We start from the raw sequence: 16762 nt of genomic DNA, 5'->3' as shown, positions 1-16762 counted from the left end.
AAGGGTTAAAGAATGCTACTTGCCATTCATAAGTTCAGTATAGATTAATTAATAGTTTCTGTTGCATTTTATGCCTACGTTTCAGGTTAGAACTTTGCTTTCAGTACTTTATGTCTAGATCTTTGCTGCATTGCTTTCAGTACAAAGTTGTGGTTCACGTTGTAAGATTATATAATATGTTGTTTATGTTAGAATAAAGTTACAGTTCTCTTCTTACAAAATGTTTGTGGTAAACGATACCAGCTTAATCTCAATCTCACCAGTATTCTGTGCAATATTTTTACAACTATTTTTTTTAATCTCTATCCTATTTCCACTCCTCCCTCTTCGTTTTCATTTCAGTCTTATTTCCCTTTTCTTCAATTCTTTTATATCACATTTCTATACCATAACTGCAGTAGACACATGCAGTCTGAGACTGTCTATTTTTGACATATTACATCAATGATTGAAACTTTGGCAGCTACGCGGACAATGAAACTCAAATCGCACAATTTCGTCTGTGGCGGTTAATACGTAGTGCACTTGAAAGCTTTTGCTCAAATTTATACTGAAGTAGAATTGCTTGTCTTACCAGCCAATAAATACAGTTATCTAATTCAGCTGTAGCTCTAACAGAGTTAATATCTTTCAGAGTAACTCTATGCCATAGCATAGAGTCAGGACTAAAAGAAGTGTTCTGGGACAATTAATTAAATGACATATAAACTTCTCATTTTTATAAGGAAAATAGTTAATGCCTGTTTCTCTGAAAATGATTTCATAATGATAACCATGGACATTAGGCCATCTTACTAAATATTGAAAACAGAATATTATTGCTAAGCATTTGGGAACCTTAAAATCGCTAACAGCGACGTCTTTGTGGACGAGTCTTCAACTGGGAGAGACAGTATCTGTGACGTTTTATGGACTGTATTAACTCAAGAAGAATAATTTTTTCAGACAGGGTTCCTTCCTACGTCTGGGCTGGAGGTCCAAAACTACTTGCTGTTTATAATAGGGCTCTAGAGACTGGGGGAGTGACCTACGATAAACGTGTCAAGGTTTTACTGATTGGCCAGGACCGTGTTGGCAAAACCAGCCTTGGCAAAAATTTGAGAGGTTTGGCGTTTAATAGAAACGAACGCAGTACTAATGGAGTGGAAATGATTCCTGCTGTCAAGAATGCTGGAACGGGGCCCTGGAGAAATCCTGATGCCCTTGAGCACGCAACTGTGTTTGATTACAAGATAACCGCTTCAATGTTAACTGGGGAGTTACTCACCACACCTGCGGAACAATACACCACTAAACAATTGAGTGAAGAACAAATTCAAGAACCGGCTTGGGTAGAAGGTAAGTCATGTGTACTAAATATCTTTTAAATTAATCTGTTCAAGAACTGAATATAAGAGTCTCTGCGGTGGCAAATGAATTCAGTCTGATTAAAAAACCTCATTGGTTTTTCTTTTTTGGTTGCAATTTTGTTTACTGGTTTTGTTTATTTGCTTGACTGATTTTTTAACGGTTTCCATACACTTTCCATACACTGCATGACAAATTCAATAAAGTGGATGTCCTTCTCTAACTATCCAGTCAATTATTCCGCTTGGGAGATCGTACGAAATGAACTTCTGAACTAGGATCTGGTGGTCAATAAGGTCAAACGCCTTGCGGAAGTCAAACAGGATGGTTCTGACAGTTGCACCGTTCCCATCCGTAGCACTAAGCCATTAGTGGACCATGCTTATTAGTGCCTGTGTCGTAAGTTCCAACTAAATGAAGCCAAGTGCAGGGAACTGCGTATAACATTCAGTCACTCTAGAAAGAACTTTGATCCTATTATGATTAATGGTCAGGATTTAGAGTGTGTAGAGCAAGCAATGATCTTAGGTTTGCAGATATCTTGCGATCTTACATGGAATAATCACGTATCCGAGGCTGTAAAGAAAGTAAACAAGCGCCTGTATTTTTTGTGTCAGCTTAAGCGTGCACAAGTCAAGAAGGAGGAATTTTTGCTCGTCTATTTGACTTGTATAAGGCCTGTTACTGAATACGCATGCCCTGTTTACATCATAGCCTCCCGCAATACCTTTCAGTAGATCTAGAGAGATGTCTATCTATCTATCTATCTATCTATCTATCTATCTATCTATCTATCTATCTATCTATCTATCTATCTATCTATCTATCTATCTATCTATCTATCTGTCTGTCTGTCTGTCTGTCTGTCTGTCTGTCTGTCTCTCTGTCTGTCTGTCTGTCTGTCACAGATCGTCTTCTTCATCAATCAATTTAATTTTTTGTTTGGGGTACAGGAGAATTCCAAACATCGATTGTTAGAACTGAAGCATGCGCAGGAGCGTGCTATGTAGCAGTTTCAACAGTTATCAGTATCGTCCAACGTATCAGCTTTTTTTTTCTTTTTCCAGGTACAACCTTACACCCACATCAATCATCAGTGCCGGGAATCAAAGGAACTCAAGCCGAGTTCTACGACAAATCTGAAGACTCACAGATGGAAACTACACGCAGAAATCGTAAGTTGCCACTGTTCTTATTCTATTCCAAGCAGCAAAATATTTATTTACTCTTAGATATAAAGTGCTACTATGACAAAAATGTTTGTTATTTTACCCCTTTTTCATGCTTCAATCCATTCAGTGAATTTATAATTGCAAAAATAGCTATAAGCTTTACGTAAGCTTACTGAACCTAGAAATAATAATGATAATGATAATGATGGCCAAAAACCGTCGAAATCCCGCCCGCCATTACTCAGTTTGCAAATTAAAGCCATTAATGATTCTACAAGGCGGTTGCTTCTCTGAGATCCTTTGTGTGGCGTCATACGCTCGATGAAGCAACCTCGTTCCCAGGGTCCTCTCTCTCTCCCTAGACCCTTGTTGCAGCTGGTTGTTGGGCACAAAAGCAAGAGAACTGCGACAAATTTGGCTCAGTTTCATGCAGTCTGCCAAACTCATATATTAAGTAAATTGTAGTGAATTTCAAACGGTCAAAGAAGCAGAAGTTAATAATTTATTCTGCAACTTGAATTGGAGTAATTTATCTAAAGTAGGCGGAACTGTTTCCATGAATTCTACCAGAAAGATCACTTATTCAAGCTTGAACTGCAATAAGTACTTCTTTTGTTGTATAAAATGAAATTTAGTTCATACATAGTTCTTTCAGCAACAGCGTTATATTCATCACGTACACGAAAATACAATCAAATACATTCTTCTTGTCAAGAATTAATTGTTTATATACATGCAGTCCGCGAAGCACAGTAATGAATATATATTTGGTCACCGATTTCCTGTGAGAAAATATATTGTTTTCGATTGCAGTCAGCGCTCTGAGCTCAATATTTTTCCGTTTAACTACTACTTAAAGTCAGGGACCCCTGTTCGGCTCCACATAGTGGGGCATTTGACGCGAATAGAAACCCGACCCATCGGGCATTTGACCAGTCGAAAAAATGCTGGTCAGCGGTCGCATAAATTGTCGGAATGCTTTATTCACAGCCAGAATTTACTCGTATATTTTGCATCAAACAGTTTTTAATGTAGTAAGCCATAGAAGCGTTCCAACAAATATATCTGAGATTGTTTTTGGCATGGCGGGGTTACATATTGCCCTTCGCTTCTCATTTTCAGTGGTGTGTATAGAAGCGTTCCAACAAATATATCTGAGATTGTTTTTGGCATGGCGGGGTTACATATTGCCGTTCGCTTCTCATTTTCAGTGGTATGTCCAAGTTCCCTCAAGCTTCGTTCTCCCTTTGCTCGGCGTTTGAAGCTCGACTTGTTGGCATGTCTAGGTTTCATAACATAGTGTTTTTTATCATTGTTCTTGTTATCACACGTATTTGCAAACTTCAAGTACATTTAATATAAAAGAAAAGCGAGTATCGGTACGTATATCATTAAACTCTCTGTTAGTTGAGTTTCATGTGATGTTATGCATTATCTGTAATAATAAATTGTTTTAAATTTATGAATGTATCAATTTCGTTGATTTTTATATAAACAGAGCTAGCGAATACAAAAAAGAAAACAACACTATGACTTTTCAGCCCCAACCAGTGGGGCATTTGACCTAGAAATCGGCCCATATAGAGGGGAATTTGATCAGGCATTTTTAAAAAAGTCAAATGCCCGGGGGTTTGCCCAGGGGGATCGCTTTTGGAATTGACCCAGACATTAAGCGTGACTCGGCCTCCTCTATTAAACTAAGTTGACTACAAAAAATTAATTTAGTTACATGGCGAAAGGACGTTAAATATTACCTTTGAATTATATTCACACGCGGCTTGCTTCAGTCCGTTGGTATTTCTGAAGAATTACAATTTATAAAGTCAAATACGTCGCCTGCTTACATTCTTTTGCCAAAAATTCTTTGTTTTCCATTCGGCAATACTGAAATTGATCTTTTTGCCCATTTCACTTCAAACTGAGCTCCCTTAAAGGGCATAAAGTTAGCAACACTTCTGCTCTGAACGCCGGCGATTAGGCAACCATGGTGCGTTCTCGAGAGAGCAATAGCGAGCAGACTGGGAACAAGGTCATCGACGAAGATCGCGCATTCTCTGGAAGAAGGCACTAAATTATAGTCCTAAAGTAAATAGGCGAGAACATTTGTTAAATTTCCCATGCAATTTGGCGGGATGCGATCCAGAGGATAATTTTAGCGAAAATCTTGGATTACAATTTCTTTGCCTGGGGATTTGGAGTCGTGTGGCTGCAAAGAAGACGCTGCGAAGACATGCGAACGGCTCATTTAAGCCTGGCATTTAAAGCCTGAGAAGAAACGCTCAGAAAAAATTGTACTGGACACAAACGCATGGTACGATAAGCAAAAATGTCATGTAATATTCAGGGAAATAATTAACTGAACGTTATCGCTATTTGCAGAAGCACTAAAGCGAAATGTTATTGAATACCATAGATACTTCTATTCTTAGTCCACACAGTAGATGCAATGTCGTTCGCTTGTAAGGTATTCGCGTTTATTTTTTTCTCAGTGTGTGAGCAGGCAGTATTCTACAAATCCTGCGATCTGATAGGTTCCGGGATCGGGCGGTATTCTCCCATCCCCCCGCGGGTATCCGTTGCATGATGAGTCGTTAATTACATCACTTGCTTCGTTACAATTTTTTATAAACTATAATGAACATAAACTATGTACTCAAGAAATGAAGAGAACTATTAACCTTTTTACCTCATGAATGCGCGCATGCGCAATGAAAGAGTTATCGTAATGTGGGCTGAATTTCACTCGCTCGCTTGATCAGCTGTAAACTTTATATTGATTTAATCGGATTTTAATTAAAATCATAAATTATTCATGAGTCTACGTATAGTGCATGTATTCACCATCAGCCGGCATTACGGGACAAAACACAAGGACGTAAAATCAACTCAACGAATAGTGGGTGTGTTGTCTGCTTACTCCTTACATTGACCGAAACTACAGTGAAAGTAAGAAAGCGCCACGTTGAAAGCCGCTTAAGGCCGAGATTGTCGTCCAAGTCAACAGGGATTTTGTGCGAAGTGGAAGCAGAAAATATGATGGAGAAACGTGTGACGGTGTTCCCTGCTCATTCGCGTATTCTTTTTTGGCGGTCCGAAGTAATTTGACCGTTAAAATCGTAGCGCCACAGGTGCCAGATAATTCAAAACCCTCAACGACGTATAAATACAAAAATTAATTTCAACTTCAGAAGTCGTGGACAGTGTTGTCTAGTGGCGTAGCTCGCTGACAGAGATGCAAAGAGTCCCGAATTCGATTCTTGAGGTAATGGAAAATTTTTTTTCTTTTTCTTTCTTAATCTTCCTTTTTGTTTGTTTTTTTGGCTTTTAAAAAAGCCAACCATTTGAAAGGCTCCAAACAATTTTCAAAATTAAAACTTTCTTAAAAAATACAAAACTATTCAAGGAGTAAAAAATACAAAACTATTCAAGGAGCTCAATCTTGCTGAGGGCAACGGCTAACAATTTACTTGAAGTGGCCTACGATGTGGAAGCAAATGCCAGTGAAGTAAGTAAGTAATTTATTTAATGTCAAATACACAGGGGGTGGTCTCCCAGTCCCCCGAGCCACAGGCTCATGATTAAAGTGTTTGACAATATAAAAAAAAGCTAATAGCTACTAATTAAATTAAAAATAACATCTATCTATAAAGATAAATAAATAAAAATAAATCAGGTCAAAGGCAATTGCTGCATTGAGAGCCGTTAAAATTTAACTTAGTTAAAAGTCTCCGAAAGGATGATGCATTAGGTGCGTTTTTTACAGCAGATGGCAACTGGTTCCAGATGTGTGAGATCGTGTACGCATATGAGCCATGAAGGAATCTACTATTTTATGAAGTTTGTACAACATTTAGACCATTGCTTCTAAGATTATATGGTGTAACTCGGGGTTTGAATAAATTGGCTACATAGCCTGAACCATTCTGCTTGAAACATTTAAAAAATATCATCAAAGATTGTTCTATGCGTCTATGTTCCAATGTATTCATGTCTGCCATCCTAAGAATTGATTCATAATCAGTACTTTTCCCCATGTTCATTATAGTTCGTAGACCATAATAGTTCGCATCTTCCAGTTTCTTGTTAAGTGTTTTACCTATACCCATAAGTAAAGAGTTGCAGTATTCAAAATGTGATAATACAAAGTTCTTATAAAGAAGCAACATAGTGTTTGCCGGTACTAAGCGCTTAAGGCGGCGAAGTGCGCCTATCTTAGAATATACTTTCTTCAGCATGATACTTATATGTTCTTTAAAAGATAATTTGTTATCTAAACATATTCCTAGGATCTTTAAATGGTTGTTGATATCAACGGGTGTGCCGGTAAACTCCAGGTCATATCGATAGGATGAGTTCCCGAGGATCATCGCTTGGGTCTTGTCCTCGTTAGCCTGTAGATAGTTAGAGGCAAACCAGGAAGATAGTTTTTCCATGTCTTGGTTTAATAAATGTTGAAGAACAACTGGGCTATAATCCGCCGTATATTGAGTTGTATCATCTGCATAGAGACAGAGGGAAGAAACGGTGACAGTTTCGTTTATGTCGTTCATAAAGATGTTAAATAGTAGAGGACTAAGAAGACTTCCCTGTTGAACGCCACATAGTACCGGTGACCAGCTAGAGCACTTGTTAAGCCTTTTATTTTGAGTCCTGGGCCAACCAAACACAATGCAAACAATGTTTTTATACCTTGCCGCTATTTACTTTTCCATTCACGAGTTGGCTCGCAAGAGCCTTTGATTTTTGCGTAGTTTAATAAAGCTTTGACAGAACTAAAATGTTGTGTAACCTCAGTTAACAAGTGGGTAGCTACAGCTGTAAACTACACAAAACCTGGTTAGATCCCCTCCTCATTCTACCGCCGCTTTCCAACAGTAACTAAAGAAGTCAATATTTTATAGCCACTCCGTATTTCACAGGTCAATTGACATTCAATAATAAATTATTTTGAAGCCCACGACTGGATAATGAAAGGGAAAGCAGCTGGTTTTAGACGACAGCTGAGGCGGAAAACTTAGCAGGCTTACATCATATAATAATAATGATGGTGATGATGACGACCACCACCGTTGTTCCTTGGTCTATGAGGATGTGTGAAACAAGCAAACCAGCCACTCAACATCATTCAAACTGACAAAATAACAATCATCGTGCATCTAACAACAATAATAACAGCATAAACAACAACAGCAAGCTTTGTTACCAAATTAAAAAGTTAACAAAGTTAAACTTAATTTACGACATAATAAATTAGTACAAAAGAGGTAACAGTTACTCAGAATTTGTTTATTAAACTTGTTTAGTGTGAAGAGCGTACATGCCACTGTAACAGCATTGTGTATTTGCATTTTCCCACAAAATCACACAAGTTTCATGGAAATTAAAATTAATTTAAATGAATGGCCATGCTCTCCATAGATGTACCGTTTCTTTTTCGCCAAGATTTTTAACAGAACAAGATGTGATGTCTTTTTGCTTCGCTGTTAAGATGTTACTGTTTCAAGGGCCAAAATACTTTTACCTAGATTTCACATAAACCATATCTTGGTTTTAAAGGTGATTTCTATTCCCAGTTTAGCTTTTCCTTCTTGTAATGCAAACTGTCAAATAGCCCTGGCTTTTTTATGTTGGATGTTTTCTTTCTGTCCTTCAGGAAATAAGCATGTCCAAAATAGGGTTTCTATTCTGCTTTTCCGTTAAACATCAAAGCCAGGTTTTTGTACACCAGTAATATCACAGAGAAGGCCCTGAAGAAATAGCAGATGAGGCTGTCTGTTGTTGTTTATTTATTTTGGGCTTTTTTGTTTTGCTTTCGTTGTTGTGACATAACACTCCTTATTATGGACAAGCCAATAAAATTGGCCATCGGTATACAATTTCCATAATCCTTTCACTGTTAATATTAAGGTGCCTGACCTATATCTTAGAGATGTTATTGAAGACTACCCCGTCAGCTATGTCGGGAACTTCTCAGTAAGATCAAATTCAATAGTGCACCTTTAGCTAGGGCCTTTTCTTATATCCATTTCCAATGATGAGAATACCCAGGGCCCAAGGATGCATGCCATGATCCCGCTGGTTAAAACACTCGCCTGCATGAAGACAAGTCCAGCCCTAAAGTTACAAAGTCACTTTATCGTCTTAAAAATCACCTCAATTGTTAGCCAAAGCCCCCATATATACCAAGGAAGATATGACATATGACGATCTTCCTCCAATATCTGGGTCCCACTGAAATCGTTGGACTTCGATCATAGTACTTAGAATTTTGCAGACGAACTTATTGTCTGGAATGCGGGAGGTCGTTTATCTACACCCAACGTTTATAAACTAATCTATCGTCGACGATGTAGTTTCCATAATCAGAAAAATTTCCATCAGGGAAGTGAAGGCGGTTATTAGCCACTCGCCCAACCCCCAAACTAGAGAACTATGGTTTTTAGCTAGATACTGGTACGCGTATTTAAAGGCGCTGGACATTTTTGCACTTCTGCCCTTTATCATTACCAAGGGCTAGAATACTGGGGGCATGCGATGTGTATGGCTTCAGTGGCAGGCCGGCTTTGACAGGCAGAAGGCATCACTCTTCATATATAGGGAAAAGATTGGTAGCATGTTTTAACCTCACTGAAGTCTATTTTTAGTGCTTAGAATAGTTAAGGAATATAAAGCTCAGATAAATCCATTAATTGATTTAGATGTTGCATTACGTGAACAACTTTCTTTTGAAGTATAAAAGTGTACTGTCACGGTGATGTCTGTTTAAACTGTGATAAGATCTAATGAGAAAACTATGAGTGTAACGGATGGGAGAAAAACATGATGGCATGAGGTAGCGCAAAGGGTTGTTGATTTTAATTTTTTTGCACATAAATGTATTTTTTCACGTAGAAATGGAACCGCTTCACCAAAGTGCTCCACAAGAAGATAGCACACATGAGGATGTTTCCAAGAAGGAAGGCGCTGTGCCACCAGAGATTGTCTCCCTTGTAAACCAGTTTCAGGAAATTGAAATTGACCAAGATGACAAAATTTGGCCTATCATTTGGGATTTTGCTGGACAAGACGTCTATCATGCCATTCATCCTATCTTTATGTCTCCAGATGATATCTGTCTGTTATGTTTTGACTTAAGAAAGAAGTTTAGCGTTGCAGCAGAATGCCACGTGAATGTGAATGGCGGGGAGTGCGAGGTTGCAGCCCGTGATGGTGAAGACACCAATTTGGATCACATGATGAGGTGGCTCGATTTGATACATTCTTTGAAGACATTTGACGAGAACGAAAAGCCAACTCCTGTCATATTAGTGGGTACACATGCTGACAAATGTCTCAACCCAGAGAGAGAAGTTAGAAAAGCAGAAAAGAAACTTAAAAAGGAATTTGCAAAGGAATATACTGACCATATCGTTAAACTTTTTTGCATCGATAACACCACTGCTGGTAAGGAAACAAACCAAGAGAAAATTGAAACTTTGAGAGATGAAATTCTGGGTTATGCCAAGGAGATGCTGCATACAAAGAAAGAGATCCCCTTACAATGGCATCATGTGGAGAAAGAAATTATAAAGGAAAGTGCCGTCAGGAAGTATGTCGACACAAAAACCTTTAAAGATGAGATTGCGTCAAAATTCTGTAAATATGACAGCGAGGAAGACTTTGATGCACTTTTACACTTTCTCCATGCCCATGGTTCAATAGTTTACCATGAACATTCTGGTGACGATGGTCTTGTTGTCTTGGATCCCCAGTGGCTCATAAATGTTCTTTGTCGGATAATAAATGTGACGCCCTCTGATGACGAGAGGATGTCTGTTGCCCAAGATCGCGAAAAATTACAAGAGAAAGGAATCCTTACCAGTAGCCTGCTTGATTATGCCTGTGAAAATGAGAAACTACCTCCCATTAAACACTTGTTCATTTCCTTGATGGATAAGTTCAATCTAATATGCGAGTGGCCAGGAAGCGAACCTGGAAGTTCACTTACTCTTGTCCCATGCATGCTAACAACACCTAGCAAAGAGGCAATTGCTGCATCTAAGAAAACAGCTGCCTGCTCTGCCCCACTGTACCTCACTTTTGTTGGGACAAATTATGTTCCTTTTGGACTTTTTTGCCGACTTGTTGTTCTCTTTGGAAAGTGGCTATCAGATCCCAAAAGAACCAATGAGTACGAATTGTACGTTAATGAAGCCGAATTTGCTCTTGACGAAAATTATTTCATCCATTTGGTGTGCTACAAAACAGTAATTAAGCTGTGCATATTGAGAGGAGAGACAGGAGAGGACAAACCACTTCTGTCAGTGTCAGAGCATTTCGAAAGTGTCTTTAGGTAGGTATATATTGGCAGTCAATCCTGTTTCTTATTTAAGTGTGTTACAGGGTATTTACATCTCGCATCTACCAAGTTGCTCACAAGTATTAAAAATCGAGGTTTAAAAGAAATGGTATGTAATGAGCAGCTGGCTCCCTCAGATATTATGTATTTGCATTATTGCCATTTATTATATGGCTGGTTACACGAACAAGCGTACCCAACAGGGCAATATCGAGTTATCTTGGCCGCTCGAAATTACTTGTTGCCAGTTCACCCGGCTTCGAAAGTTTAGTTCACTAACAATGCAATGCGCATTAAAATCTTTGGGATAACCTCTAAATCTTTATGTAAAGAAAAAGAAGGGAACATGAAATTATCTTGGTGTGAAAATTTTGTATTTTGCGTGACTTAATGAGCCGTTGAAGCGGTAAGTTGATCTGTAATTTTCAAATTAGAGATGTAACACCTTTTAGCCTTTTATCAGTTCATTCGTATTTCAAGTAGAGAACCGAGTTGAATTAATAATTTCTTAAACAGTTTCTTCTCTTGATCGCCGCAGAAGCTGATCACGTTTTCTATGTACTGTCTACATATGGTATTTTTTTCCAGTTTGAAGTTTCATTGTTTCTTAAAAATGCTTAATTACCCCTCAGTTCACTCTTTGGATTCCAGCATTTGTTCAGAGCTGTTTTTTCCCACATGGTCGTCAGCCGCGAAAAAAGTACCTTTGAATTATTATCTCAAACTCTATATATCTCGAACATCGCGAGATGCGCAGAACGTTGCGCAGTAGCACGGAAGACGCGATTTGTAAACTGATATGTTTCATAAGGTGAACATCTCCTCACAGTGACAAAGACATCAGGGTTCACTTCAGTGTTCCTGCCTGGTTGTTATTTTGCTTACAATTTAGCAAAATCCAAGTAGAAGAGAAAATGCTGGTACCAGGCCCTGAATACTAGTAATCACCAGGTTAAAATAAACTCTAGTGCCAAGAAACCGAGATTTTGAAAAATGACCGGACGTTTAATCAAGAAAATGTTGTAGCTTTCCGTTTCGTCAAGAGTAAAGGGGAGGGGAGGGGAAATACAATGTAAATGAGGTTGGTTATTTAGATTATACTTCCTCCATCTTTCTTTCGATCATAATCTCTAGACATTTAATTGAGTCCCTGGAAACACTTAAAAAGGATTGTCCGTGGCTGCAGTGGATGGAGGTGGAGGTGTGTGCTCAGTGCACAGTTTGTTTAGGGGAGGAAACGAGGCCCTGCATCAAGCATGAACAGACAAAATGTCCTCATCCTGACTGTGCCCACTACATTTCTTTGAAGTCTAAACTGTGCTGTAAACCCGGCCTCCCATTACAAAAAGAGCCACTGAAGCCGTGGATTGAGGTAAGTGTGCGGTTTGACTTTAATGAGTTGTCCAGTTGTTGTTGTTGTTGTCTTGTTATCCACCGATATTTATTCAATAGTTTACATGTTTGAAATTTGTTTCTATAAGCTCAATTCAAGCAATTACTGCTGGCGGAAACATGCTGCATTTAATAAACAATGACACTGGGGATACCTTACGTTTGATACCATGTCTAAATGCCTCTTCATATGAGCCCAGTTACCGGACTGGTCCTGTTAGCTGAACGTATATTGTCTGCCGTTCATATGGGAAATTTCAGCGTGGTTACCTGAAGATGAAAAAGACACGATTCTTCGCTTAGGCCTTCTCTTCCTTTGAAAATCATCATCGTCAATGTGTAACAGACACATAGTTACATTGTCCACAAAAAGATTTGCCATCTCCATTTCCAGTTCTTGATAACGAATTTGTTTATCAGCGTCAAAATCAATGCCTTTGGAGGCCGTTTCAGAATCCTGCTAACTGAGCTGGGAAAGATTTTTCATCCCTGTTACGACTTGAAAATGGCCTTCAAAAGTATTGGTTTAACATTTCAGTGACACACAACGGTTTATTTCGGCGAATTTCTCTTCGGGAAGGCCTTTAAAGCCTCAGAATTTCTGATTTAGTGGAGAGGAAAATCTAGCGTTTTCTTCAGCAAAATATCAGTTCAAAATTTCACCCTGAAGTTAACACCTTTCGTTTTCGAAGCGTGAAATAGGTCGTTCAAAAATTCGAACTAAGATCCATACATTAACATTGTCTTGAAGCCAACAACAGCTCGTAAATTTGGGAATAAGATTCTGTCCCCGAAAATTTTCCGCTAAAGCATCCGAAGAGATCAAACTGCATTAGAGTTACACAAATATGCCTTTAAAAGGAGGCAGAACGATCTGAAAACACATGAGACAACATTTTGAAGTATTTTTCTTAATGTTCTGGTTGGGTGACCCCGACAATTTGAGCCCAGTCAAACATGTTTTCTTGGCATCTGCTGCTGGAGTTTTCTGATCTAAACCTTTTCATCCTGCTAGAACATTCTGAACTCATAACCAACGTTTTTGTAATTGAAAAGAAGGAAATACCTCACTTTGACTCCAGTTATCGGGTTCTTCTTCTTTTTTTTTTTTTAGGCTTGGACGAAATTTGAAACAACACGTAACCCTGGTGAGTGCCTGCAATAATATTAATGTTTATTACTTGTACCGCCAACATTTCAAGGCGGAGCTCCGCGCGCCAAAGGCATGCGTGCAGAGCACCATGGGTAAGAAAATTTAGGAACCCATTGAAGCGAGAAATTTTGGTTAGGTTATGATGTCCGTCCGTCCGTCTGACCGTACCTCCACCCATCCGTGTTGTTTAGTCCTGATTTCTGTACTGCTTGCTATGAGATATAACAGTTTCTTCCATTTATTACTCCAGTATATATTTGAAGCTAAGTCTGTTTTATCCTTAGTCTAATTAGAGGTTTACGCACTGCTTTCTTGATAAGCAAAATTAACTAGAGAGTGACAGTGCGATGTAGCGCGCGTGGACCGTTCGCAGACCGATTCGGCTCGATCATCTCAAAAACTAAAAAAAAAAAAAAAAATAAAAAACAATAAAATTAACATGTTATTCACCAATTGTCTCTCCACGCCTTATAGAACCGGAGACATCACATTTTATGTTTGCCGTGATGCCATAAGTTCACGCCTTGTTTACAATTCTAGCAGCATCAGCAAAGCGTCCCGAAACAGAAAGAAATTTGCTTTTGCAGGTGCAAAAGGTGATCACGCTGAAAATAAACTCTTCTTATGCAGGTACTTCTTCTGGAAACCTAAAGAGGCAAGGCTCGTCGTTTTCTGATTGCAAAGCTCCTAAACGATTCAAACCTACTTATGAAGGTAATACCAGTAACATGAAAATTAATAGGAAAAAGGAGTTTATTAGTCCCTTCAATCTCATCAATGGCTGTGTTGTCAGTGAAGGACTCCTGGCCGCCTGCAGACACATGTTAAACAAAACAGCTCTCGATCTGTATTTCACTCTGATTGTCTATCTGTTTGCTGTTTGGTGTCTTTGTTTGTTGTGCCTACCTGCATGTTTTCATATAAGTCTTTCTGTCTGTCTGTCTGTCTGTATCCTTAGTCTGGCTGGCTAGCTGACAAGCTAGAGTTCAGCCATCTTCCTATCTGTTATTATATGTCTCAGTCGTTGCTTTGACTATAACTTACGTCCCTCTCTGTTTGCATGCATATCCTTAATAATGTTGAGGTCAATAGCGCCAGCGTCATGTTTGTATATTAAAATCCGAGCAAATTTTTAAAGAGCAACCAATACGTTGCAAACTGTAAAATGTATTGCCCTTAGACCTGAAGTTTCTGTGTGGGACACTGACTGGCCTAAGGCGATAAATGTATGCAGTACTTAGTCCAGCTAAAAACAGAGATTATATTGTTTTGGTGAGACTGAATCTAAACTTCTGCCGCTTTTGAAAAATGTTTTTATTTATTGAGGTGTTGTTGTTTTCCAAAACATATTTTGTTAGAACTTCAATCATCAAGGAAGAGTTAGACACGTGGCTCGTGCCTGATTGTTTCTACTAATCGGGCCAATAAATCAGTTCGTGTAAATCAGCCTTGTAATGACGCCACAAGTCAGGGGCAAGTAATAGGTGATAGGTTAGCTTTGTAACAATGAAAGTATCTTTCTTGAGTTTAAATATTCATATGAATGAAAATTACATCGTCGCCTGAGGGCTGAATTGTGTAATTTACAAGTTAGAACGAATTAATTAAAAACAAACTGCATGGTTTAAATCTCTTGTGGTGTTTTCTTAACTTATTTTAAAACAAATATACTTTTTCTTCTTTCTATTGTACAGTTAAGTCAGGCGAAGTTTCAAAGAAGGACTTCATGGGGCTTTCTTCGAAAATCAGCAAACAAAAATGGAAGCCTCTAGCGAGATGCCTTGAAATAGATGAACCAGTAATAGAAGGACTTGATAAGCCATGTACCAAATTAGCCGAGATGGCTTATCAAATGCTGTTGGAGTGGTCGCAAAAGAATGGTTCCTCGGCTACCTATCAGGTTTTATACGAAGCTTTGTGCAATGAATTCGTCGGCTGCAAATTGTTAGCGGAGGAATTTTGTTGCTCTGTAGACAATTGATCATAAAGCAAGCTTTAGGGTCTCGATAACTCTACTGAGCCGACACTTCATAGCCTGATGCGGGCGTTCAAATGGAAGAAAGGAGCTCGAAAAATATGAATGCAAACGAGAAAAAAGACGAGTGTGAAGAGATGGGGGTCCTCTCCCCAGTCTGCCCTCCTTTTTTCTTTCTCTCTCTCGTATCTATCTCGGTAGTTCACTTTGCTCCTCACCTGCTGAACGCCTGGATGATTTTCAAGGGAAATCTGTAACCTATCACCTACTTGTTTCCCTCGGTTCGTGATACTTTAACCTACATTATTTCATTATATACATGTCATATTTTTACAACATAAAAATAGTAAAATAAGTGTAGATTGTTGTACAAAGAAAAGTATAGAACTGAGTTACAGGAAACGGTATGTATCAATGAAATATTACTTATCTTACGATGTTAACTTTTAGAGTTGTAGCATCAATCTCGATATACAAATTTGGTGTTTAGAATGTCTAACGATGCTTCTATTTTTATTTATTTATTATTTATTTATTCACCGGGTGGGTCTCTAACTCAATCCTGAGCTTCTTTCAATCTTTGCAAAAACTGTACCCTTTGCTCCACATAGTCCTCACTCAGCTCCATGTATATGACAATGACGGTCATGTAAATACTACTACTTTTAATTTAAGTATTAGATTTTTTTTATCAAATTTTTGTAGCTTGTAACTTAAGGTGCCTGCTGTCGAATAGTGTAATTTCATGTTTTAGGTTTAGAATATCTGTATGCGGAAATGATAGGATGTATCAAAAATTTTAAACTTTAATTAGTATTTTAGGTGCTCTTAGCCAACTAATTTGATTTTAAATCTAGGAAACCTATTAATGTTTAGGTGCCCACAATTAGTAGAGGGGACTTCTTCCCTTAGCTACAAAACACCCACTCGTTAATAAAGTTATTCTATTCAATTCTTTATTGAAAGAATTCTTTGATAAAGTTTTTAAATCATTGGGTATCATTATTCCAGGTTTTGATGCCAAGAAGTCAAAAAGCAAGTCTAGAGTTCTTAACGTAAACGTGTTGGGATGTTGATGAGTGAGAAGCATAGGTGTCACTTAGTCTCGAAAACAGTTTCATGGTGTTTATTGTCATGGTGTACTGTTATTGTGAACATCGATTAAATTCAACACGGCGTCGTAATATAAGAAGGTTAGTGGTAGAATTTTGGCATTACAAAAAAGGGAATTGTACGCGCGTTTTTGGGGGACAATAATTTTGTTGAAACACGTCTCAGAGACAATGACAGAAGTAATAATTCCATAAGTCCCGAGTCCATAAGTTTTAATTAGATACAGTACGGTGTATATTTAAAGATTTATATTTATTAAAGATTTATACAGA

The 16762-nt window shown here is 38.3% G+C and overlaps 1 protein-coding gene across 1 annotated transcript in view; it reads left to right on the top strand.

Moving 5' to 3' along the window:
* LOC146477630 (uncharacterized) overlaps positions 1–16762 on the top strand; it is a 45254-nt gene extending 28492 nt beyond the window's left edge. The window contains exons 5-11 of the mRNA XM_085113104.1: positions 946–1338; positions 2415–2522; positions 9411–10851; positions 11992–12229; positions 13364–13397; positions 14033–14116; positions 15097–16762. Coding sequence (XP_084969230.1) covers positions 946–1338; positions 2415–2522; positions 9411–10851; positions 11992–12229; positions 13364–13397; positions 14033–14116; positions 15097–15383 — 2585 coding nt within the window. The 3' untranslated portion in view covers positions 15384–16762. The remainder of the gene's footprint in view (positions 1–945; positions 1339–2414; positions 2523–9410; positions 10852–11991; positions 12230–13363; positions 13398–14032; positions 14117–15096) is intronic.

Source organism: Pavona decussata, unplaced genomic scaffold, assembly GCF_977016875.1.
Source record: "Pavona decussata unplaced genomic scaffold, jaPavDecu1.1 SCAFFOLD_69, whole genome shotgun sequence".
NCBI classification, from domain to species: domain Eukaryota; kingdom Metazoa; phylum Cnidaria; class Anthozoa; order Scleractinia; family Agariciidae; genus Pavona; species Pavona decussata.
Note: the sequence above shows the minus strand (reverse complement) of the source record. Positions and strands in the feature narration are given on the sequence as shown.